The sequence below is a fragment of the Achroia grisella genome, unplaced genomic scaffold (genome assembly GCF_030625045.1).
Source record: "Achroia grisella isolate CSIRO2021 unplaced genomic scaffold, CSIRO_AGI_Agris_v1 utg149, whole genome shotgun sequence".
Classification (NCBI taxonomy): Eukaryota; Metazoa; Arthropoda; class Insecta; order Lepidoptera; family Pyralidae; genus Achroia; species Achroia grisella.
The window spans coordinates 4,104,270-4,128,827 of record NW_026712644.1 but is presented as its reverse complement, the minus strand read 5'-3'; the positions used below and the strand labels follow the sequence as shown (position 1 = coordinate 4,128,827).

The window sequence follows — 24,558 nt, the reverse complement described above, 5'->3', positions numbered from 1 at the left end:
ACGTATTTTCCCACGAGACTACAGCATGGGGTTTTTCAAGAAGGGTATATTAAGGTTTCTTAAGGGTCGGTAACTCGCACGTGACACCCCTGGTGTTTCAGGCGTACATAGGCTACGGTAACCATTTACCATCAGATGGGCCGTATGCTTGCTTGCCAACATAGTAGTATAAAAAAAAGTACATAATTTTGAAGTTAAATAAAATAAACATTAAAGTCCCATACTGACTGATTCTTACCATAGTCTCTCTACGTTTGTATGACTTCCCGCATATGGTACATAGGTAGGGTTTGGGCCCCGTGTGAGTGGCCTCATGTGTAGTTAGGGCTTCATCATCAGCCGCCTCCTCCAAGCAGAAGTTGCATTTCAGCACCAGATTTTCACCTTCATGACTTTTTTTGTGTACCTGTAAAATTTCATTTGTCTATAGGTAATCTATTATTTATATAGATACAAATAAGTGTAAATTCAAAAATCATGTAACATCATGATTTTTGCCCGTTGTCAGTTAGCCCATCGTGACAAATTCATCAGGAATTTAATACGATGGCTTCCAGGGAGAACCTCGTGGAGGTCGACCTGACATGATACATTGCTAACAATGGGGGTTTTTTTTTTAATATAACAATAATATATTTCTTTAATTCCCACTTTTGTACAACTCCAGCCGAGATGTTACAATTTGCCTAACAGTGGCACCGAGGCAGACCTTATCCGTCTGGCCCAGAACCACCGCTGGCCGGCCGGGTGAGTTGACAACATGCAGTGTCACCTATCTTTATTAGGATTTTTTTCCTTTTTCTTCAGAAGTGTTAGGCTGTGCTCCTAGGCTCCTATATATATATATATATATATTTTGTTTGCAGTATTTTTTTTCTTTTCCTAGGAGCCAGTTACATTTACCAATATGCAATACAATTATATAAATCTTACACTACTACTAATTTCACAGTTTTCATTACATTGTGTTGTATTGTTACATTATGAATTCTTACATTGCGTATACAATTATGAAGCGATGGGGTTATCAATCCACATTACTAACAATTCCCTTCCTTCTTATTGTCAGATGTTTGTATCACCTGTAGCACTGCGACCTATATACATCTATTGTGCTCGCCCTTTTTCAAAGTTCGCTACCTAGACCCGTCAGGGACAAGAATTGAAGGATATTCTTAGGAGCGATGGTTTTTATCTCCTCAGGATAGAGTGTAAACTTTCCAAAGGAGATATTTCGTTGCACGAGTGGGCTACAACCACATAGGATGTGTAGTGGCGTTTCCTCTTCAGTTTGGCAGAATCTGCAGATACTCAGATCTGACTTATATATTATTTTAAAACAAACATAAAACTTGTTTTTTCTCATATACCCAAAGGTTTTTTTTGATGGTTGATAATGGAATGGTGCACTCGCCTGCGCTAACGGTTTACGCTGGCGGGGCACCAGTGGAGGATGATAAGATGAGCATGAGGTCAGGTCAGTTAGCACATAGTGCTAATTCACCAGGAATTTAACACGATGGTTTCTTTACCCAAAGGTTGCCTGGAAGAGATTGCTTAAGCGATAAGGCCGCCTTTTGTACCCTTTAATATTAATTACTCTATTAATGTAATTTTCCTGGTGCAATAAAGAGTATATAAAATAATAAAACTTTGAAACTTAAAATGAAATAATTATTTTATTATTTGTATCTTTTTTAATTTCTGTAGATCTTTTTTCCAATCGGCGAAGGCCTCCTCCAATCGTTTCCATTCTTCTCCTGCCGCCTTATATCGCATACAAGTACATAAAAATTCTCCTTCCGTCGCCTTACATCGCATACAAGTACATAAAAATCTCCTTCCGTCGCCTTACATCGCATACAAGTACATAAAAAATCTCCTTCCGTCGCCTTACATCGCATACAAGTACATAAAAATTCTCCTTCCGTCGCCTTACATCGCAAACAAGTACATAAAAATTCTCCTTCCGTCGCCTTACGTCGCATACAAGTACATAAAAATCTCCTTCCGTCGCCTTACATCGCATACAAGTACATAAAAATTCTCCTTCCGTCGCCTTACATCGCATACAAGTACATAAAAAATCTCCTTCCGTCGCCTTACATCGCATACAAGTACATAAAAATCTCCTTCCGTCGCCTTACATCGCATACAAGTACATAAAAATTCTCCTTCCGTCGCCTTACATCGCAAACAAGTACATAAAAATTCTCCTTCCGTCGCCTTACATCGCAAACAAGTACATAAAAATTCTCCTTCCGTCGCCTTACGTCGCATACAAGTACATAAAAAATTGCAGGTGAAAAAAAAATCACCTGTAAAGTCTCCAGGTGTAGGAATCTCTTGTGACAGAAGCTGCAGGCGTGTGGCCGCCGTTGTGACCGTCGACTTACTTCTGACTTCTTCATTTTCTTCGCAAACTTGGCCTTCGCCTTCTTGATCAGGGCCCTGGAATTATAATAGAATAGAATAGAATAGAAGATCATTTATTCAAATAAACTTAATTTAAGCACTTTTGAATAGTCATTACATTTTTTTAATCTACCACTCGTTCGGAAAGCTGTCTCATCACAAGAAGAACGAGCAAGAAACTTGTGTGTTGCTCTTTTAAATAATCCTTGTAAGTTCACATTTTTAGACCTACAATGAGAATCATTGGCTGTTTTGTATAATCTCTGCTGTAATAAATGTTTACAAGCATGTCCCTTTATTTTCATGTATGATTACTTTTTTAGTGGAAACGTGTACTAACTAGCACTAATTTATTACGGTTAATACTATACTAGATGCAAAACCAAAAATTGAAACAAACCACTGATTGCAAACAATCGAAAGTGGCAATTCCAAAAAAAAACCATCGATTGACAAAACGCCATCTGAATCTAGATAGGCCTAACCTCAAACTAATGATGAGGGTCAATAACGGGCCGATAACTACCAACCAGCACTAATTTATTAGAGTCAAATAGAAAAACACAATAAGATTAAATCAGTCGTAGTGATAAGAGCACACCAGTCTCTACAAGCAGCACTCGTTCACGGGTATGATAATAATAATCTCAGGACAATTAACACAGCGCCATCTAGACCCAAGTTAAGCTAGCTAAAGCTTTTGTTATGGGTACTAGATAACTGATACATATACATAGATTTTTATTTGTAAGTACATACATATTATACATAGAAAACACTCAGAGCGAACAATCATAAAACAATCATACTCATGAATGCAAATATTTATACCGTGCGAGGAATCGAACCCGTGACCATCGGAAGTGAGGCGGTGTGCTAAACAGCTGGACCACCGGGTCCGTCGCAATTATTATAATCAGAAAGAAAATAAGTTTATTTGATACACATAACAATAACAAAACTAATTTTTTAATCATAACGTATTTTTAATCAAAAACAAAGTTGAATTCCTTGTCAGTTCTTCTCAAAAGGGTATCCATAACTAGATCAGTTGATTATATAAAAAAACTAGTTGTGCCCGCGACCTCGTTCGCGTGGGTATCAAATACACTACCGCATATATCACGGGGAGTGTTCTGAGGAATTGTTCGGATTAATACCAGCTGCTGTTTCACCACCGTACCACCCGCCAGAAACTGAAATACCATCCTGATCATCTGTATGAATGGCGGTCTTCCACAGTGCGGTTTTCTAGAATCTTTTTGCCTCGCACAACCACATTGTGGAATCACCTTCCAGCAATGGTATTTCCGAACCGATACGATATTGAAACCTTCAAGAAAAGAGCTTATTCCTTTTTAAAAGGCCGACAACGCACTTGCAATTCCCCTAGTGTTGGTGCTAATGGGCGGCGGTAATCACTTACCATCAGGTGAGCCGCATGCTTCTTTGTCCCCTGTGTTATAAAAAAAAGCCAAACAAACTTTTCAGCGTTATATTAGTATAGATTAAGGATTAAGTTTTAATTCTCACTTTTTATCCACTTTTTTCTTCTCATCACCCTCTTCTTCTTCAGACTTGATATTCTCCATTTTTAGTTCAGCGCCGTCCTCACCTTAAACAGAAATCATAACATAGTATAAAACAAATTCGCTGTCGCTGTCTGTCCGTCCTTATGTATGCTTAAATCTTTAAAACTACGCAACGGATTTTGAAGCGGTTTTTTATAGTGATTCAAGAGGAAGGTTTATATGTATAATACATGTACACCCAGGCGAAGTCGGGGCGAGTAGCTAGTAATCTATATTCAAATAAACTTAATATAAGCTCTTATTGAATAGTCACATTTTATATTCTAATTCACTCATTCGGAACGCAGACTCATCACAAAGAGAACGCGTGAAACTTGCGTGTTGATGCTTAACTTTACTTGCGACTTCCTGTGTATATGTGAGAAAGAGAAGGCAGTATAATGTCGTCTCTTGCGTACACTGCTGGCGTCATGCGGGCATGAAGCTAACAACGTCGAATGAGAACAGTGGTGAGTCTGATAGCCGGGAATTAGGAAGAGAAACAGTGCGGTCTGCACAATTTCTCACCCCTAAGGAGTGTTATCAGAATTATCTATATATATAAATAAAATTGGAGTATCTGTTTGTAATATTGAAATAACCGTTTACTACATGCATATGAATATAAATACGGTACATACACCAAAATAACATTTTTTACAATTTTTGTCTGTCTGTCAGTTTGTTCAGGCTAATATTTGAAATGGCTGGACCGATTTTAACAGGACTTTTATACGATATGACGAATTTTTGCATAAAAAACTTTCATCCTCTATTTTATTTTATTTACAAACTTTGAATGTCATATTTAATTATATTTAATTAACAGCCTAATAAATAAGTTTGAGGTCTTTGCTTTGCTTATATTGGATGACATGAGGGGTAGAGAAGTTTAGAGGATGATTACGTCATCGGTAGTCATTTACTTACATTACGAATTTCAACCCTCACTTTGTTTTTATAAAAAAAAACAATACATTAGTTAATTTTAAACTTTCGTGTTTAATATACATTATTTAAATTATTAACCGGGTCTTAACACGAATAATTTTATGGCAAATCAAGTTATTTACCTCTCTCGATGAACAATAACAATAGATTAATTGAAAAATGTTTACGTAAGCACGAGGGGAGGGGGTAAGAGCTCCGTTTACTTTTGCTGTCAAGACCCGCGCCTGTAAAACTATGCAATAGCTTAAAAGATATTTTATTTATTTATTTATTAGAAACCAACAGCGTTACAATTTCATTTACATTAACTTATGTTGTAAAATTAAAGCTACTATAGGTTTCACTTAATTAACACAAAGTATGTAGTATTGGCTTGCGCTAAAACAAAATAACAAAATAGGAAATCAAAGAAATAACATGAACACATAAAAAAAAATGAATTAAATAAATGATTGAATGAATGAGTGTGGAAGCTATACATCTCCATATAATATACTACACACTGATGCCGGTAATTTGTCCATACAATGTATGCAGTGTGCATATTATAGATACTAGACTATCGCTTCGTAACTGTCACTTATATATTTAACTATGTGCTTTTTAAATGTGCCTTTTGTGTGAAAAAACAAGTCCACGTCATGAAATTCGTTATTGTATACACGAGGTATTCTAGCGAGGGGTGAGTTAGTTGCATAGTTTGAGGCACGGCGAGGTACTGCCAAAAGCGGGGTGTGCCGTGTGCGGCGCGACGGTGTACGGTAAGACACGTACGTACGTACGATATCGTGAAGTAGACACATATCCAACACGTTACGTCTATATTAGTAAGGTTAGCACTCACCTTCCCAAGACTCGGAATGCGTTAACACATGCCTATGCATCTTGCTTGACGTGATAAATCCTCTATTACAAATATAACATTTGAATGGCTTTTCTCCAGTGTGAGTCCTCATATGTATCCTCATGTATGATGCTGTGCTGATACTCTTGTGGCATATCTTGCATTCCAGTGGACCTTCAGTCTTACGACGTGACTGAATGGGAGATGGTGGATCGCTCTCTATTTTGGGAGTTGACGCCCAGGTGTTTGAAGGGAAATAGTCATCGTCTGATATACTGTAAACAATAGAATAGAATAAAATAGAAATAATCTTTATTCAAATAAACTCATTACAAGCACTTTTGAATAGTCATATTTTGATTCTACCACTCATTCGGAATGCAGATTCATCACAAGAAGAATGAGCAAGAAACTTGTGTGTTTCTCTTTTGAATAGATGTTTTTTTTATATAAATAATTACAGTGTAACAAGAGGCATGCGATAATCAACTTAGAAATCACTACGCACTCATTAGTGTTCAAGATGGTTTCAAATGTATAATATTAGTTCACTCCGTGCAAACTAGATGGCGCCACAGGTAAATGTAGATGGCGCTATTAAGATTTTTTTTTGTTTTGATGACCTCCCTATAGTATTTTTATTTAATAAATTCCTATCATCCCTATAGAATGGTAGTTTCAATTGGAACCCTCAATAGTAGCTTTTTGACCTCACGGTACCTATTTGTCCAATTAGTGTAATATTTATTCAGAGAAATTCAATAGAAACATTATTTATATTATTAACCGCGTCTTTTAACGACTAATTTCATGGCAAATTAAGTATTTACCAGTGCAGAATAATACAGAGCCATTCAAGTATTATGTAAGTAGATTTATTACAAATATTTACCCCCCTCCCCCCCCCCAACCCCCTTGTCAGAAAAAGAAAGCAAAGCTCTTACCCCCTCCCCCCTATACAGGCGACCATAGACAAATTGAGTTTTAAAATTATATTCATCGATTATTCTCACAATTTTCGAAAAATATATTTGAAAAAGAATGAAGAATTTATGTAAATAGTTTAGAATATAATATAGAATCAAGTAATTAAGGTAACTTACTTATCATCTTTACAGTCTTCTTTAAATTCTTCAGTTTCTTCATGTGTCGATTCTTCCTCGAGCTCCTTCTTCACTTCAACATCACAGTCCAACTTCACCACTTCAAAGTCCACCTTCACTTGTTCTAGAACTATATCCAGAGGTCTCTCTCCGTCCATGTCTTTGTTGTCTACCTCTTGAACTGCAAGAAAAGAGTATTTTCTATGTTGGTGGTCGTAACATTCTCCCTAACTTGAATTTAAAAATTAATATATATTTTTCAGGAATGTCAGGGATTCTCCGTAACCGTAACCGAAACTATCGGATATCCGATATAAAAAAATATCCGTAACCGTAATCGAATCCGAAATAAAAGTTTCGAATAATATCGGATAGGGAAGGACCCTAATTGAGATATGTTATATAACCATTTTATTTGCTGTTCGTATTTTACTTTTGAAATTCTTTAAAAAATTAATATCCGTAACCGAAATTATTCGAAAGTAACGGATAATCCGAAATAATTTCATATCCGTATCCGTATCCGGTATAACAATCATTTCTATATCCGAAACCTATCCGTATCCGATATTTCATATCCATAACATCCCTAGTATTTTTGTATAATAAATATTGTAACTGGCTAATCATAAATGTATTTTATATTCTGCATTTGTATTTAAATTTATAGTTCTTACATGTTACATCCTTGTTTTTATTAGAGATGAAAAGGATATTCGGTAACTATCCGGTATCCAGCCTATTTGGCGTCCTTAATACTATCCGGCCGGATAACTACTATTTGGCCGGATAGAGATCCGGCCGTATTAAAAAAGAAAATGTGTTATAAAAAATATTTTTTATAAATAATTATTTTCTTTATTTAGTTAGTCTTAGTATTAATTAAGGTGTGCTGGCCGCTGCCCCCGGGAGTCGGAAGGCGCGTCGGCAGGCACCGAGTCGCTGGTACGCCCGGACGTCAATCTATCCTCCTCGAGGTGAGAGAGTGCCCTTTTCAAAGCACTCCCTACCTGAAGGGCCTCAATCAACGCCGCGGGCGCGTTGCGGGTGAAGGACCAGGTGCCTCTTTATAGGCACCACGATGATTCGTCCTGAGAAGGACGTTTACACGATGCTGATGCGACGGTGACACGATGCGATGACACGATGCGTGAAAAGGGTTGTGACGACTATGCTTGACGATGGCGATGATGGACGGGCAGTAAATGAGAAAACGGTTCTTGTGGTTCAGAATGCAGAGGCGAGGAGAATTTCTTCAGTAGTTGATGTCGCTATTCAGAGGTTGAATTCGCTCTTCAGAGATCTATTTCGCTATTCTGAGGTCAGATTCGCTATTCTGAGGTCAGATTCGCTATGATTTGTAGCGCTTTTGGACGCTACTTATATACGATTTTTGGCTACTAGCCAGCGGACCCTTGGCCGCCCTATTCTCCTCACCCCTTTATATAATTTTTATTATATTTTATCAGTCTTACATTTTGTGTTTACAATTTGTGCATCAAACGTCAATACCATCTTTAATTTACATTTTTATTATGATGTGTGCGCTGCGCGACGTGCGGTTTAGGAATAATTCGCGATTTCGCGGATCGCGCCTTTTATATGACCTCGCTCCCCTTCCCCCTCATATATATATAGCGCGGGAGAGCGAGGTCGCGCGTCAGTCGAACGAATGCTGCCGCGCAACGCACATTACAATTACATCTATAAATGATTACATAATGATACTTTAAAAGATCCCTTTTTATAGTTTATGCCTATGTATTTTGGGATCTATTTCTTATACTATATTCTATTCTGTTCCTATTTATTTTCAGGGGATTGAAACCACAACCATTATAATCATTTATTTGTCATCTTATCCTATATATCCAAGCATTTTCGTAAATAATAACATAAAGTACTTAAATCTCTATAAACTTATCCCTATCAAATCTACTATTCTTAAGGTGTTACTATGTAACAATTGTACTATTTATAAATTTGCTATCTCTAATCGAACTTATTTCTACAATCTATGACTATACATAATCTTTAAGCGGTGGTCCGGAACATTATTCTCCCGCCGCTGCAGCGGTCGTCGAGGGCGCTGCAGGAGCCTTGTCTGGTTCCGGAACCCGCTCTTCACTATCAGCAACTCCCGTTGGCAGGACCACGAGTCGTTTGGTTGGCCTCCTCAGCACGCCATTCTTGGTCTGGATGTCGGCCACTCGGATGACGCCGTCTGGGCCGGGAAACACTGCTATTACTCTCCCGCGCGGCCATGTGTTGCGCGGGAGATTGGAGTCGACGATCAGGACTAAGTCTCCGATGCGCAGAGGTTGCCCCGTGCCGCGGGGCTCCCGCCGGTGTTGAAGTTCCGGTAGGTACTCCCGGAGCCATCGGCTCCAGAAGTGGTCTGCTAGCCGTTGCGCTCTCTTCCAGTGACTCCGGCTATCGATATCGGTGTCTTCAAAGCTTCCCGGAGTTTGCACTTTGCCCGATCCTCCCAGTAGAAAGTGGTTAGGCGTGAGGGCTTCCTCGTCGTCCGGTTCAGTTGACACATGTGTGAGCGGACGGCTATTCACGGTATATTCCGCCTCACACAGCAGTGTGACTAATGTTTCTTCCGAAGGGTGCCGCTCATGCAGTGTGGCGGCTAATGCTGTTTTCACGGAGCGGACGAGACGTTCCCACGCTCCTCCCATGAATGGTGCGCTGGGGCTGATGAACCGCCAGCGTATACGATGATTAGCCGCGTCTTCGCGACTTGCTTCTATGGCGGCGCGACGTAGCTCTGCGTCTGCGCCGTGGAAGTTGGTCCCATTGTCTGACCAGATCTCGGTTGGCTTCCCTCGTCGGGCCATCATCCGCCTGAGTGCGGATATTGCGGAGTCTGTGGACAATGAAGTGGTTAACTCTAAATGTACTGCTCGCGTTGTCAAGCATGTGAACAACGCGACGTAGCGTTTGTGGTGTTGTCGCCCCACGGTGACACTAAGAGGCCCGAAGAAGTCCACGCCTGTGTATGTGAACGGCCTCTGGTGATGGGCGAGTCGGCTGACTGGATGGTCGCCGGTGGGCGGGATCGATGCTGTCGCTCGTCGTAGTCGGCACAGTTGACATCGCTTGACGATGCTGCGAATTGTCGGTCTTGCTCGAAGTATCCAATAATGCTGTCGAGCTTCGTTCATCACCAACTCGACTCCGGCGTGGTGATGTGTTCTATGCACCCAGTCCAGGTACAACTGGGTATATCGATGATTCCCATCCAGGACTATCGGTTTCTTCATGCTATCTGTAACATCGACGACTGCTGCTATTCTTGATTTCAACTTGATGTAACCGTCTTCTTCGATCACCGCTAGTGGTTTCAGTCGGCTATTGTTATCGACTGTCCCTTTACCGCGGAGTGTTTCTATTTCGTTCTTGAACGATTCTTGTTGCGCGGCCCGTATCCACAATTGTTCCGCGCGTTGTATATATTCCGCAGTTAATTTGACGAAATTTCTTTCTTCACTATTGTCGAACCTCGGCGCTGTCTGTACTATTTTGCGAGCCGTCTTCTTATTCCACGCCGGGTCCTTCTCTATATTGCGCGCTGTGCGCCTATAATGTACCGCGTTTTGTGAGGCGGTGTTTTTTCTATTTTCGACTGCTTCGCGTAGCCGGTCGATGAACTGCAACACGCGTGCTGTGGCTCGTAGTAGTCGCAGCCATGACGTGAAGCGTGTGATGTCCGGGAGTACGCCGCTGTCTGTTGTGTTGCTATCGCCTGTGTATACCATGTGCGTGCGTTCTTCTCCGGTGTCTGTTGTTATGCCACCAGGCTCATCTTGCCCGGGCCATTCTTCCTGCGGCTTGTATAGGAACTGGGGTCCGGTGAACCATCGGTGTTCCGTGTCGAAATCTGTGGGCACTCCTCGAGTTGCGTCATCGGCCACGTTGTGACGCGTAGGTACCCATTTCCATTCGTTCGCTTTCGTTTCTTCTTCTATTTCCGCGACTCTATGCGCCACGAATGGTTTAAATGTGCGTGGACCAGCCCTTAACCACGCTAATACTGTTCTTGAATCGCTCCAGAAGTATCGACGGTCCGGTTTAATCTGGTATTCTTCTGTAGCCGTGCGTGCTAACCGGCAACCCAGGACAGCGGCTTGCAACTCGAGTCTTGGTATAGATACTATCTTCAGAGGTGAAACTCGCGCCTTGGCTATGGCGAGTGTCACGTGAATGTTGCCGTCCTTGTCTTGCACTCTCCAATACACGGCGGCGGCGTAGGCGTTCTCGCTTGCGTCTACGAATGTGTGCAGTTCCCTGGATGACGCGCTGCTCAGCTCCGGATGACATCGTGGCACGTTGATATGGCGTAAATTGACTAAGTGCTGTGTCCACTTCGTCCAGTCTTCGGCTAACTTCTCAGGTAATTTCTCGTCCCAGCCGATGCCGATTCGCCATGTTTCTTGTAAGATACCTTTCGCTTGCACGGTGACGGGTGATGCTAATCCTAGTGGGTCGAAGAGAGACATGACCGTACGGAGGGCTTCTCTCTTCGTCGGTGTGTGACTTCCGTTGACTATCTCTTGCGGAATTCGGGCCATATTTAAGTTGAAGCCCAATGTGTCCGTGGCGGGCCTCCACGTGAGGCCTAATATTTTCTCTTCTTTGTCGGCTCTATCTATGGAGACGGTCTTATCTTCTATTCTTGTGCCGTTGTATTTTTCTTGTAGTTGCGGGCTGTTCGATGTCCACTTCCTTAAGTGGAATTTTGCTTTCCTATGTACGGTGTCAACTTCATGGGTGATTTTTATAGCTTCTTCCTCTGTTTGGAAACTTTGAAGGTAATCATCCATGTAGTGGTTATGGATAATTGCGTCGGCTGCTCTTGGATATTGTTCCTTGTGTTGTTCTGCGTTGTGGTTCTTGATGTACAAAGCGATGCACGGTGAGCAGGCGGCGCCGAAGATCACTGCCTTCATTCTATATTCGCGGGGTGGTCCCTCCCGCCGGTGTTGTCGCCACAGGAACCGCAGGACATCTCTATCTTCTTCGTTGATTTCTATTCGTAGAAACATTTCTTCTATATCTGCGGCGACGGCTATTGGATGTTGTCTGAATCGCATTAACACCCCTGGTAACGATTGAAGTAAGTCCGGACCGGTCAGCAGATGATCGTTGAGTGACGTCCCCCTGGCGCGAGCGGCTGCATCGAAGACTGGACGAACTTTCCCCGGCTTAGCTGGATGAAGCACGGGAAAGTGCGGAAGATACCAGGTGCGGGCGTCCGATGGGGTGGTGGCGGCTTCTTCTGCGTAGCCTTTTTCTATTAGGAGCGCTATTTGTCGCTCGTATTCTTCTTTCAGCTGTGGATTCTTATCTATTTTCTTCTCTGTGCTGTACAGCCTGTTGAGCGCCGCATCGTAGTTGTTCGGCAACTCGACTTTATCTGTTTTCCACAGTAGCGATGTACTATATCCCCCATCTGGCAGAGCGCGAGTCTTCTTCTGTAATATCTGTAGTGCTCGCTCTTGAGGGTCGGCGCGCGTCTTCCTTGGTAGCACGCCCAGCGATTCTATAGAGAAATATCTTCTTAATTCCTCTTCTATTCTATCCTCGGCCCCCTCACGTATGTGATATACATGGTGGACTTGATGGCCGAGACTGCGAGTGGACGCTCCATGCAGCACCCACCCTAGCGGAGTTTTCGATGCGACTGGTTGTGACGAGGATCCTCGGCGAACTTCTATGGCCAGTAACAGTTCCCAATTGTCTTGGCCGATGAGGATCGTTGGTGTGGCGTCGTGGTAACACAGTATCTTCTTGATGCCAGCCAGGTGTTGACATCGTCGGATATCCCTTTCTTCTATTTGTTGTTTGGCGAGTTTGAGTCCCTTCATTGTCCTGGCGGAGATCTCATACTCCTCTTCTGGTCCGCATAACGTTAGAGTTACGCGTCTCGAACTATTTGTTCGAACCGTTGCGCCGGCCAGTGCTTCTATTTTCAGTGGTTCTGTCGGCCCCTCCGCGCCGACTCTTGTGGCTATTTCCTCATCTATGAGGGTGACGGTAGATCCATCGTCGAGGAGGGCGAAAGTGTCGATGCTGGCCCGCGGTCCGACTATTTTCACCGGCAGTATTTTGAGATAACTGCGCGGTGAACGTGTGAGCGAGACGCCTGTCGATACTGTTGCTGTCTCTGTCTTCTGTGTCTCGCTCGTTGCCCTGTAGTGCAACAATTTGTGATGCATACGTGGACAGTCATCTATTCCGCAAGTCTTCGTCTTGCAGTTATGTGTCTGTGTTCGATATTGTAGGCATCGGAAACACAGACGTTGCGCCTTCGCTATTTCCCAACGCCCGTAGCTATTTTCTTTCTTGAATTTTTCACACTGTTGCGCCGCCGTGTGCGAATTTGATTTGCACACGGGACACATTGGCTTGTGGCGGGGTGGGCTGTCCGTCTTGCTCGCTGTATGTGTTCGCTGCGGACGGATTTGAACACGACGACTTTCCGACGGCTTCGGTTTGTCGTCCATGCTTGCTATCTTCATGGGTTCGGCGCTTACGCTATAAATTTCAGCTTCTATCTTCACGAAGTTGTAGTACTGTACTAAATCCGGTACGTCTTCGTGGGCTTGCTGCTGGCAGTAGACATACCACCTATGTCGAATGTTCGGCGGTAGTTTTTCTATTAATAACTTCGCCACTTCCGGGTTGTATAGGAAGTTGATCTTCTTCAACGTCTTCAATGACACGATGCTATTCTTGACGGCTGTGGCGAATCTGCAGAACTCCCCCGGTGTGTCCTTCGGTGGTGGAAGACTCCGCAGCTTTGCTATTTCGACTTCTGCTATGTTGTTCGGTCGACCGAAGGTGAGCTCCAACTCGTGCATGATCTCTTCGGCCGGCGTGTTTGCTATTAGGAGGCTCTTCATTGCTGACCTAGCCTCCCCTCGTAAGGCTCTCCGGAGCCTTTCTATGTTCTGCGACGGCGTTAGATACCCCGCAGATTCTTCGTAGGCTGCCTTGAAGGCCAGCCAATCTGTATGCGCCCCGTAGAACGGTGTGAGTTCCCCTCTATACTGTGCTGCTAGGGGACCCGACGTTGACGCTTGTGGGTGCGGCGCGACGGCCGCTAGCGACGATGTAGTCGCCCTGACGATTTCGGTTACTGCAGTTGCGAGATCACCAACTTGAATGGTGTCTGTGGGTGCCAATCGTTGGTGAGTTTCTATGGTACCCCGAAGCGGCTCCTCTATTCTCGCCGGTGTGGGCCTCTTCGGTGGATTCGGTGGTGCTTCTGGTGGAGGCGGTGGTGGCTCGGACTGCTGCTCGAGCCATTCGACGACCCTATTGTGGCCGTCTTGCGATGCTGGTTCCGACGGTTCTTCGTCTTCTTCTCCGAAGGCTTCCAGTCGGGCTAGCTTGGCCTCCGCCAACTGTAATCGATAGCGAATGACCTCTTCTCGGGCGATAGCGATTTGTTTCTGTCTCTCCTTTTCTCTATCGGAGAGCTGTGATCGCGCCGTTGTTTGTTGAACGACGGTTTCTTCGACGTCTTGTGTCCCTTGTGGCGACCTCGGCGGTATGCTATGTCGAATAGGGAACGGGTTTTCCCTCCGGTGGGTCTGGGACCTGTTCTGCATCTGTTTGATGCTCTTCTGTCTTCTCCTCTTGCATCTTGCCAGTTCTGCTTCGTGTGACGGGCATCTTCTATTTTGTCTTCTATTCTTCTTGATCCGGCTCGAAGGACCAGCAGATGTGCTGGCCGCTGCCCCCGGGAGTCGGAAGGCGCGTCGGCAGGCACCGAGTCGCTGGTACGCCCGGACGTCAATCTATCCTCCTCGAGGTGAGAGAGTGCCCTTTTCAAAGCACTCCCTACCTGAAGGGCCTCAATCAACGCCGCGGGCGCGTTGCGGGTGAAGGACCAGGTGCCTCTTTATAGGCACCACGATGATTCGTCCTGAGAAGGACGTTTACACGATGCTGATGCGACGGTGACACGATGCGATGACACGATGCGTGAAAAGGGTTGTGACGACTATGCTTGACGATGGCGATGATGGACGGGCAGTAAATGAGAAAACGGTTCTTGTGGTTCAGAATGCAGAGGCGAGGAGAATTTCTTCAGTAGTTGATGTCGCTATTCAGAGGTTGAATTCGCTCTTCAGAGATCTATTTCGCTATTCTGAGGTCAGATTCGCTATTCTGAGGTCAGATTCGCTATGATTTGTAGCGCTTTTGGACGCTACTTATATACGATTTTTGGCTACTAGCCAGCGGACCCTTGGCCGCCCTATTCTCCTCACCCCTTTATATAATTTTTATTATATTTTATCAGTCTTACATTTTGTGTTTACAATTTGTGCATCAAACGTCAATACCATCTTTAATTTACATTTTTATTATGATGTGTGCGCTGCGCGACGTGCGGTTTAGGAATAATTCGCGATTTCGCGGATCGCGCCTTTTATATGACCTCGCTCCCCTTCCCCCTCATATATATATAGCGCGGGAGAGCGAGGTCGCGCGTCAGTCGAACGAATGCTGCCGCGCAACGCACATTACAATTACATCTATAAATGATTACATAATGATACTTTAAAAGATCCCTTTTTATAGTTTATGCCTATGTATTTTGGGATCTATTTCTTATACTATATTCTATTCTGTTCCTATTTATTTTCAGGGGATTGAAACCACAACCATTATAATCATTTATTTGTCATCTTATCCTATATATCCAAGCATTTTCGTAAATAATAACATAAAGTACTTAAATCTCTATAAACTTATCCCTATCAAATCTACTATTCTTAAGGTGTTACTATGTAACAATTGTACTATTTATAAATTTGCTATCTCTAATCGAACTTATTTCTACAATCTATGACTATACATAATCTTTAAGCGGTGGTCCGGAACATAAGGAATAAAATTAATTTTAATTTTTAATCACTCAATAGTAAATGACTGTTATAGAAAGAAAATGAATTTATTAATTCCGTAATTAGAATGGTAAACAAGCTGTCCATATAACAGTGAGTGGTAACTGTCGTCTACTATTGAGTAAAAACCAGAGATGTCACGAATATTCGGCTAGTATTCTGTTGTAACTAAACACTAGCGCCATCTGTGCAGGCGTTTAAACAAACACCAACCTACTCTGTTCCGTCTCTCTGGAATATTCTACTCTGTGTGTCTTTTTCTTTCTATTACTTACTGCGACATGTGTACTATTTCTAATTAATAAACTATATTTGTAAATTGCTGTTTTCTGTTATAAAATACAATATATTCGCTAGGTAATACATACTATTCGGCCGAATACCGAGTACCAAATCATGAAAAAGACACGTCATATTCTATGTATTTATTAACAAATTAAAATCCCTTAGTAAGTAAAACTTCCTAAGAGAAAAGTAAAAAAGTCTCTTAGTCACTAAGAGACTTTTTTACTTTTCTCTCTTTTTAGTAGTAGTAAATTATGATGAATGGAAACAAGTTTTTCAGCATTTGAACAAATTCTAGGAAACTTCCCGCACCGAGGGAGACATGTTGCGACCGGTTGGTTCTTGTTTACGCGCTCAAGCATGTCCTTTGTGCCGAATATTCGGCGCTTCGGCCGACAGCGTTACCGAATATTCGTGGCAACTCTAGTAAAAAACAGTATATGCATCTTGACTAGGGCCCTGGATACTGCAAGCTGAATAAGCACATGGCGAAACATCAATCTGCAGATTTTTCCAAGCAGAAGAGGAAACGCCACTACACATCTTATGTGGTTATAGCCCATGCATAAATGTAATATCTCCTATTGGAAGTTTACACTCTTTCCCGAGGAGATAAAAACAATCGCTCCTAAGAATATCCCTCAATTCTTATCCCTTACAGGTTCCCTAGGTAACGAACTTTAAAAAAGGGCGAGCACAATAGATCTATACGGGTCGTAGTGCTACAGGTCTTAGCATTTGACCATAGTCCAAAACCCAAAGAAAAGCCGTCGCCTATATACATGAACAGCACTATGGATATCACGTTATCGTGTGACGCTTGAGATACATATCATGTGTGGCCAATTTGGTGGAATAAGGGAGTCGTACATCCAATAATCGCAATATTTCAGGACAATTCACACAGCGCCAAACCAAGCTAAGCAGATCTTATGTAATGGATTAAAAAATGTATCTATGTATTTATATCAGTTGTCTAGTAACAAATTTGTACGCATACGACTTTGTAGAAAGTGTAATAGATGAGAATGAAGTATCACGGAGAACACTTTGTATAAAGTGAAATACGTGCGAATGAGGCACACCCGCAGATGACTTTAAAGAAAGTCTAAATGTCTAATAGGTGTAATTGAGATACACACGCATACCACTTTGTCCAAAGTGTAATAGATGAGACCGAGGTTCACACACAGATGACTTTGAACAAAGTCTAAAAGTCTAATAGGGTAGACTGAGGCACACACGCAGATCACTTTGAATAAAGTCTAAAAGTCTAATAGGTTAGACTGAGGTACACACGCAGATCACTTTGTGCAAAGTCTGATAAATGTGACAGAGGTACGCATGCTTAAAACTTCGTTGTTTCTCAAAGTTTACTCCGGAACTGGTATACTTACATTGGTTACTGGGCGGTGGCGGCCAGTCCTCCCACAAGTCTTCTGCCTTCGGCTTGGTCTCTTCTGCTTTCTCTCTCAATTGTTCTTCTAACTCTTTCAGATACGGCAATATCGCGTTGTAATCTACAAATGAAGGTAGGTAACTCTTAGTAGAATAGAATAGAAAATCATTTATTCAAATAAACTTACATTGAAGCACCTTTGAATAGTCATTACATTTGTTTTAATCTACCGCTCATTCGGAAAGCTGTCTCATCACAAGAAGAACGAAGAAAGAAGAATGTATATTTGGAATATATGGTAAACTATAATAGCTACTTGAACAAATACTCCAATAGACTACTGCTATTGACTAAAAACGTATGCATGATGACTAGGGCCCTCGCAGGACACTGCAAATTAAACAAGCATATGGCTAAACTAGGCCTATGCACGACAAAAATCTGCAGATACTGCCAAACTGAAGAGGAAACGCCGCTACACATCCTATGTGGTTGTAGCCCACTCATACATAAACGAAATATCTCCTTTGGAAAGTTTACACTCTATCCTGAGGAGATAAAAACCATCGCTCCTAAGAATATCCTTCAATTCTTGTCCCTGACGGGTCTAGGTAGCGAACTTTGAAAAAGGGCGAGCACAATAGATCTATGTAGGTCGCAGTGCTACAGATGATACAAACATCTGACAATAGCCCAAACAACCCAATAAATAAAACTAGCTATGGCCGCAGTTTCATCTGCATGAAATTTGTATCCTGTGTCATTTTAATGTATAACCTATACTATTATAAAGTTTCAACAAAATCCGTTCAGTAGTTTTGCGTGTAATAAACGACAATATATACGCACAAACTTTCGCGTTATACGGACTTAACACCACCCTGCCGTGGTTTTCTCACGAGATTACAGCATGGGGTTTTTCAAGAAGGGTATATTAAGGTTTCTTAAGGGTCCGCAACGCGCACGTGATACCCCTGGTATTTCAGGCGTCCATAGGCTACGGTAACCATTTACCATCAGATGGGCCGTATGCCTGTTTGCTACCATAGTAGTTTAAAAAAAAATGAGGCATTTTCTCCCAGTCAAGCATTGGGGAAACAGATTCATGTAGGCCGTACATTAACAAAATTTGAAATTCAAATCGAAAAAAAAAACTTTAATATGTTTAAAAATAAATACATATGCGAACATACTTATAAACTATAATACATAATATGTTATATGTTTGTTATTTTTTAGTTTTCTCCTATATGCAAATGATATACCTGTGTGAAAGATGATATGGTAAGAAAGGGAGTCAATAACGAGATGACTGCGAACAGAGATGAATGTAAGAGAAAAACATATTACGACGACCAGAAATGAGGGGATAAGGGAGGCGGCAGATGATAATGAATTTATTATCAATATATACATATAAATAAAATTGGGATGTCTGTTTGTAATATTGAAATAACCGTTTTTTACTACATGCATATAATAAATATATAATACGGTACATACACCAAAATAATTTTATTTACAATTTTTGTCTGTTCTGTCGGTCTGTTCGTTACGGCTAAACTCTGAAATGGCGGGACCGATTTTGACAGAACTTTCTTGGCAGGTAGCTGATGTAATAAGGAGTAACTTAGGCTACTTTTATTTTAGAAAAACGAAATTAAAATCCACGCGGGCGAAGTCGCGGGAACCTAAAACCTCCTAATTATGTAAGAAAGTTAAATTTAACTGTACCGTATGGTTCCCCCTCCAGTTTGTCTTCAAGATGTTTCTTGTCAAAATGTCTAGTCAAATATTCAAACCTGAAAACAAAAACACGTTTTAAAGTTAAAACGGGTTTTAAAGTTATGGGCTCCCTAAATTATGGTTGAGTGCAGTTCACCCAATGTAAGGGAGAAGGGGGATTATTAGTTATGGGAACTAGTAATCGCTATTTCTAGCAATGTCATAATATTAAGTTGACCTCCATGCGGTTCCCCCTGGAAACCATCGTGACATTATCCTAGTGAATTTGTCACGATGTGCTAACTGAATTGACCTCATGTTCATCTCATCATCCTCCACTGGTGCCCCGCCAGCGTATACCGTTAGCGCAGGTGCAATTCCATTGTCATGCACAAAGAAAGTCACCCGTCATACTCGTGAACTTGAATAATAACAAAGAAACAAAATGGGTATCCACCACTGCGGAGCGTCGTCACCGCTGTACTGATGAGTGTAAGGGGCCCATCTCAGCATTACGCCATGGCAAAAGCCCCGACGCTGATATACAGTGGAACCCCGAATAAGTGACTCACGAAAAATTGCGCGATGCTCATTTAAATAAATTCTGTTCAGGATTATATTTTTAAATAATGGTCTAAATATGGTCGAGCGCAGTGATGACTGGCTCATCCGTCATACTCGTGAACGGGTGCTGCTTGTAGGGACTGGTCTGCTCTAATCACTATGACTGATTTCCTCTTATTATTGTTTAACCAGTTGGTTATATATTCAATATTTTTTCTATTTGAGTATTTAATTGAATTAGTGCTAATTGGTGGTTTGTATTCACACACTTAAACTTAAAAATGTAAAGTAATAATAAAATTATTTAAAAGAGCAACACGCAAGTTTCTTGCTCGTTCTTCTTGTGATGAGACAGCTTTCCGAACGAGTGGTAGATTAAAAAAAATGACTATTCAAAAGTGCTTCAATGTAAGTTTATTTGAATAAATGATTTTCTATTCTATATGTACAGATTAATAACAAAGCTAGAAACGCCAACGCCATGTGAGCATGTCAAACATAATAATCAGTACAGATTCCTGCAGTCTCAACAAACTTAATTTTAAGTGTAAACTTTTAACTCACTTAGAAAAAAACCTATAACATATTCGGCACTGGTATCGGATGGCCAGATGTATTCTCTTGTTGTGCCTCCCGAGTTTGCTCGCCGTTATGAAGGACTGGCCACATATACTACATGTGTACGGTTTTTCATCTGAAAAATAAATTACGTTCCATTAAAAAATTATACAATACTAGATATGCCCGCGACTCCGTCTGTAAAATGACAATACTTTTATATAACATTTCATCTCCCCATTCAACCCCTTACATCCCTTTTCTTGCATTAAAAAGTAGCCTACGTCCTTTCTCAGGGTCCAGACTACCTGTGTACCAAATTTCATTTAAATCGGTTCAGTAGTTTTGGCGTGAAAGCGAAACAGACAGACAGAAAGATAGTTACTTTCGCATTTTTATATTAGTAAGATAGTAAGGATTTGTAGAAAACAATAAAATAATAATAATAATAATATTCACAAAACAAAGAGTAGGAGATCAACATAGAGTAATCGAACGAAGAGGACTATTGAATACCGAAAAAATGAATATAAACTCTCCCAATTATTATCTCGTCCACAGGTGTCACCCCAGCATCCCTACACACTAGCCTCAAGATATTACAACTTCACACACTTACTTTCATCCTTCTCCAAAAAGCTGTAATATTAAACACTTGTAGAATAGTCCGCAAATTTTTGTCTTCCACTTAAAAATTATCCATCCTCATCATTCATAACTTATACTGTCATTGTTTGGTGATTTTTACCCGCAATGATCAGTCTATTACCCCATCAAAGGGAGATATATAATATATACATAAAAAAAAATAATAATAATGATATTAAATTTATTTTTACATCAACATGACGAGCGTGCATGGCAATAGTTGTTGGAAATGCACGGAATTTTCATTTAATGTTAGACATAGACACCTATATAAATACACATTGTAAATAAACTGGCTTGTAAAAAAAAAAGTAATTCAATTAAGTTTCTTGCCAGTTCTTCTCAACTGGATCTATATACCGAACTGGACGGTAGGGAAAAAAAATATAACGTCTAAACTTGACGTTCATAAGCGGCTAAAATGTCCTACATGAATAAATTATTTTTGAATTTGAATTTGAATCAACAGATATACAGACATACACATTTTATAAGCCAATATAAATTACAAAAAAAAAAACAGAGTCTATTAAAAAAAGAAGAAACAGATATAATATTTAAGTCTCGACATAACATTGTGTCTTACTAGGTCATTATAGTGACCTGTATGAAGGACATTCAGTTACATTCCCTAGGTGAAAATTAAGTTCAATTAATATGAAATAAAAAAGTGTGAGAATTTTGAGTTCTAGATATCAATAAATATTAATTTTGTATTCACCACAATCACTGTCGCCAAATATTATGTATGGCTAGCTGTATCCGCGACTTCCTCCGCATGGAATTTAACTTTATTTTTCTAAAATAAAAGTAGCCTAAGTTACTCCTTATTACATCAGCTACCTGCCAAAAAGTCCCGTCAAAATCGGTCCAGCCATTTCAGAGGTTAGCCGGAACAGACAGATAAAAATTGTAAAAAATGTCATTTTGGTGTATGTACCATATTTATATTCATATATGAATGTAGTAAAAAATGATTATTTCAATATTACAAACAGACACTTCAATTTTATTTATGTGTATAGATGTATAGATTGGTATACTCTGTACCATAAAGCTATAATGTGATATTGGTATAAGTATGTATATTTGTGAAGTAAAATTATATTTTATAACGTAAAAACTCACCTGTGTGTGATCTTACATGTAGCTTCAAGTAATAACTCAAAGTAAATTGTTTCTGGCATGCAAAACACTTATATATCTTCTCTAAATTGAGATTGGGCTGCTTAACTCTACCGTTTGGTCCATTCTCATTTTCATTACTTCTAGAATTATTTCCATTACTATTTGCACAACTTTCATTATTTGTATTTATCCTCCCATCTACACTATTGTTAACTTGTCCATTTTCTGCGTTTCCATTATCTTTTACACCATTTCCTGGAATTCCGTTATCGGGATTTTCGTTAAAATTGAATTCTGAAGCTTTTTCATTACCAATATAACCATCCTCCGGTTTTATGTCGACAGTGAAATCTTCAGTTTTGATTTTCCCCATTTTTTTCAGTCTTTTCTGTTCTTTTTTCAACTTTTTCCGTTTCAATTGGTTTTTAATTTTCAAATCATAACTTGTTATTCTATCTTTGTGTATTGTTACATGCTGGTCCAGTTCGTGTAACGCTGTATAACGTACGTTACAGACGGCGCATCCGTAAAACGCGAACGTGTTATCTGTTATTTTTTCAGACCAATAATTGCTTTTCTTTCCATTTCTTTCTTTTTTTATACTCTTTACATCTATATTAGGTTTAACATCTTCATTTATAGTATTTTTTATAACTTCTTTATCACTTATGTTTTCTTGGTTCTGTTCTGGTAACTTTACATCATTATCGTTGTTCGATACATTCATGAATGATTGGAGGAATTCGTTTATAGGATTTTCAACCTTAACGTCATATGAATATTGATGGGGATTTGGTATATTATTGTAACTGCTATAAGTAGGATATTCGTATGTGCTCAATGGATCTATGTCTACATTCATGTTACCAATTTTGATGGAGTCTATGCTTGTGTGTGTATTCATTTTTTCTGTAAATTAAAATGATAATAATTACTAGTGATTGTGACAAAAATTATTTTGTATATTCTTTATTGCACTTAAATACATTCCTACGAATATTAATTACATCTAATGTTAACAAAGGAGGACTTATCTCTATAAGAGATCTCTTCCAGTAAACCCAATAGAGAGTGGCATAGGAATTTTATTCTACTGAAGATGTTTTGTGAAAGTTCAGAGTGGTGAAATTCAAATTAAAAATATATTTATTCATGTAGGTCTATTACAGAATCTTATGATATGTCAAATCTACTGTCAGTTCTAAATGATTTCGATGAGAAGAACTGACAAGAAACTCAGTTTGTATTCTTTTCAAATAAATTATGTACATGTTTACAATAATACAGATTCATTTAAATTCAAATTTGGGAGAGTAGAGTGACCACCAGCATATGCTATTGCAAAAAACAAGAAACCTAATCAGTGTTTGTTATCACCATGATTACCAGTTTATACTGTTTGATTATAAATCATTCTCATCTATTTCATCATCATCATCATCGCAGCCTGGAAGACGTCCACTGCTGGACATAGGCCTCATCTATTTACTGGACTTATATTATTTTGTTTAATGGAATTAATTACAATTAACCACATATGTTTATTGCCTCGTATAGTGGCAAAACATCTGTCGCAATACGGGTGTAGACTCAATAATGGTTGAATTTGATTACTATTAGAACTTTCTGCACTGTATTTGTAGTAAACAAAATAATATAAAATAGTACTCGCTTAAAGTTGATATAACTATGTAAAAAAAACTTTTTTATATGTAGCCCAAGCACGCTGAGTGTAATAATAATAATATTTGGGACTGTTCTAGACTATCTACATATGTATTAAGTTAAATATTTATTAATATATTTAGGAAACCGATAAATAAGATACTTTCGTAAATTATCAAAGACTTTCTAGAGTAATTTAGAATTTATTAATGTGTTTCAGTTGATCTCTACTAACTATTTGAATTGTTTTCCAAATTTTAATTGTCAAAAAAATAGTCCAAACAATACTTTTTTAATAACATCAACAAGTTTATAAAAATTAAAACTGAAGTAACATTTTACAATGCCTTGCTACGTGTCATTAGAAAAAAAATAAAAAGTAAACAGTTAAAAAAATTAAATCTAAACAAAACAACTCGGTATATACAGCCATAAACGGTTCTTAAAATGGAAACCCGTCTGTGGATTAATCGATACAGTGAAGAAAAAAGTACCTACCTACCTTAATGGCCTGTCGTCACGAAAAAATGATCTTTTTTTATCAACACACCAAACGTATGACAAAAGAAATCATCATGTTTCTCATGTAAAAACTCCGTTTTCGCCACAACACAACACATAAACACTAATAGAAACTTCTCCCATGATTATTAAACATAGTTTCAATTTTATTGATGGTTTAAAACAACAAATTATTAAACAGAAATTCAGATTTTTTTCTCGCGTGACTGATTGCGCTTCGATGGCCGTCACAGTGTATTGCCATTGTTGAAAT

At 39.9% G+C, this 24,558-nt stretch overlaps 1 protein-coding gene across 3 annotated transcripts in view; it reads right to left on the bottom strand.

Annotated features, from left to right (window-relative positions):
• Positions 1-24,526, bottom strand: part of LOC131840663 (zinc finger protein 700-like) — a 61,878-nt gene extending 37,352 nt beyond the window's left edge. For 2 of the 3 annotated variants that reach the window (XR_009357426.1, XM_059188840.1), the window contains exons 1-10: positions 24,286-24,526; positions 22,119-23,027; positions 20,349-20,478; positions 19,230-19,297; positions 17,494-17,616; positions 6,885-7,065; positions 5,782-6,056; positions 3,949-4,030; positions 2,319-2,451; positions 239-406 (exon numbers count right to left, since the gene is read on the bottom strand). Coding sequence is in view for 2 of the 3 variants with exons in the window: in XM_059188840.1 (XP_059044823.1) it covers positions 239-406; positions 2,319-2,451; positions 3,949-4,030; positions 5,782-6,056; positions 6,885-7,065; positions 17,494-17,616; positions 19,230-19,297; positions 20,349-20,478; positions 22,119-23,022 (2,064 nt within the window). In the remaining variant the exon portion in view is untranslated. Of the gene's footprint in view, positions 1-238; positions 407-2,318; positions 2,452-3,948; positions 4,031-5,781; positions 6,057-6,884; positions 7,066-17,493; positions 17,617-19,229; positions 19,298-20,348; positions 20,479-22,118; positions 23,028-24,281 lie in introns of all 3 variants that reach the window. The other variant, XM_059188841.1, reaches the window with a different exon arrangement.
• Between the last annotated feature and the right edge of the window lie 32 nt (positions 24,527-24,558).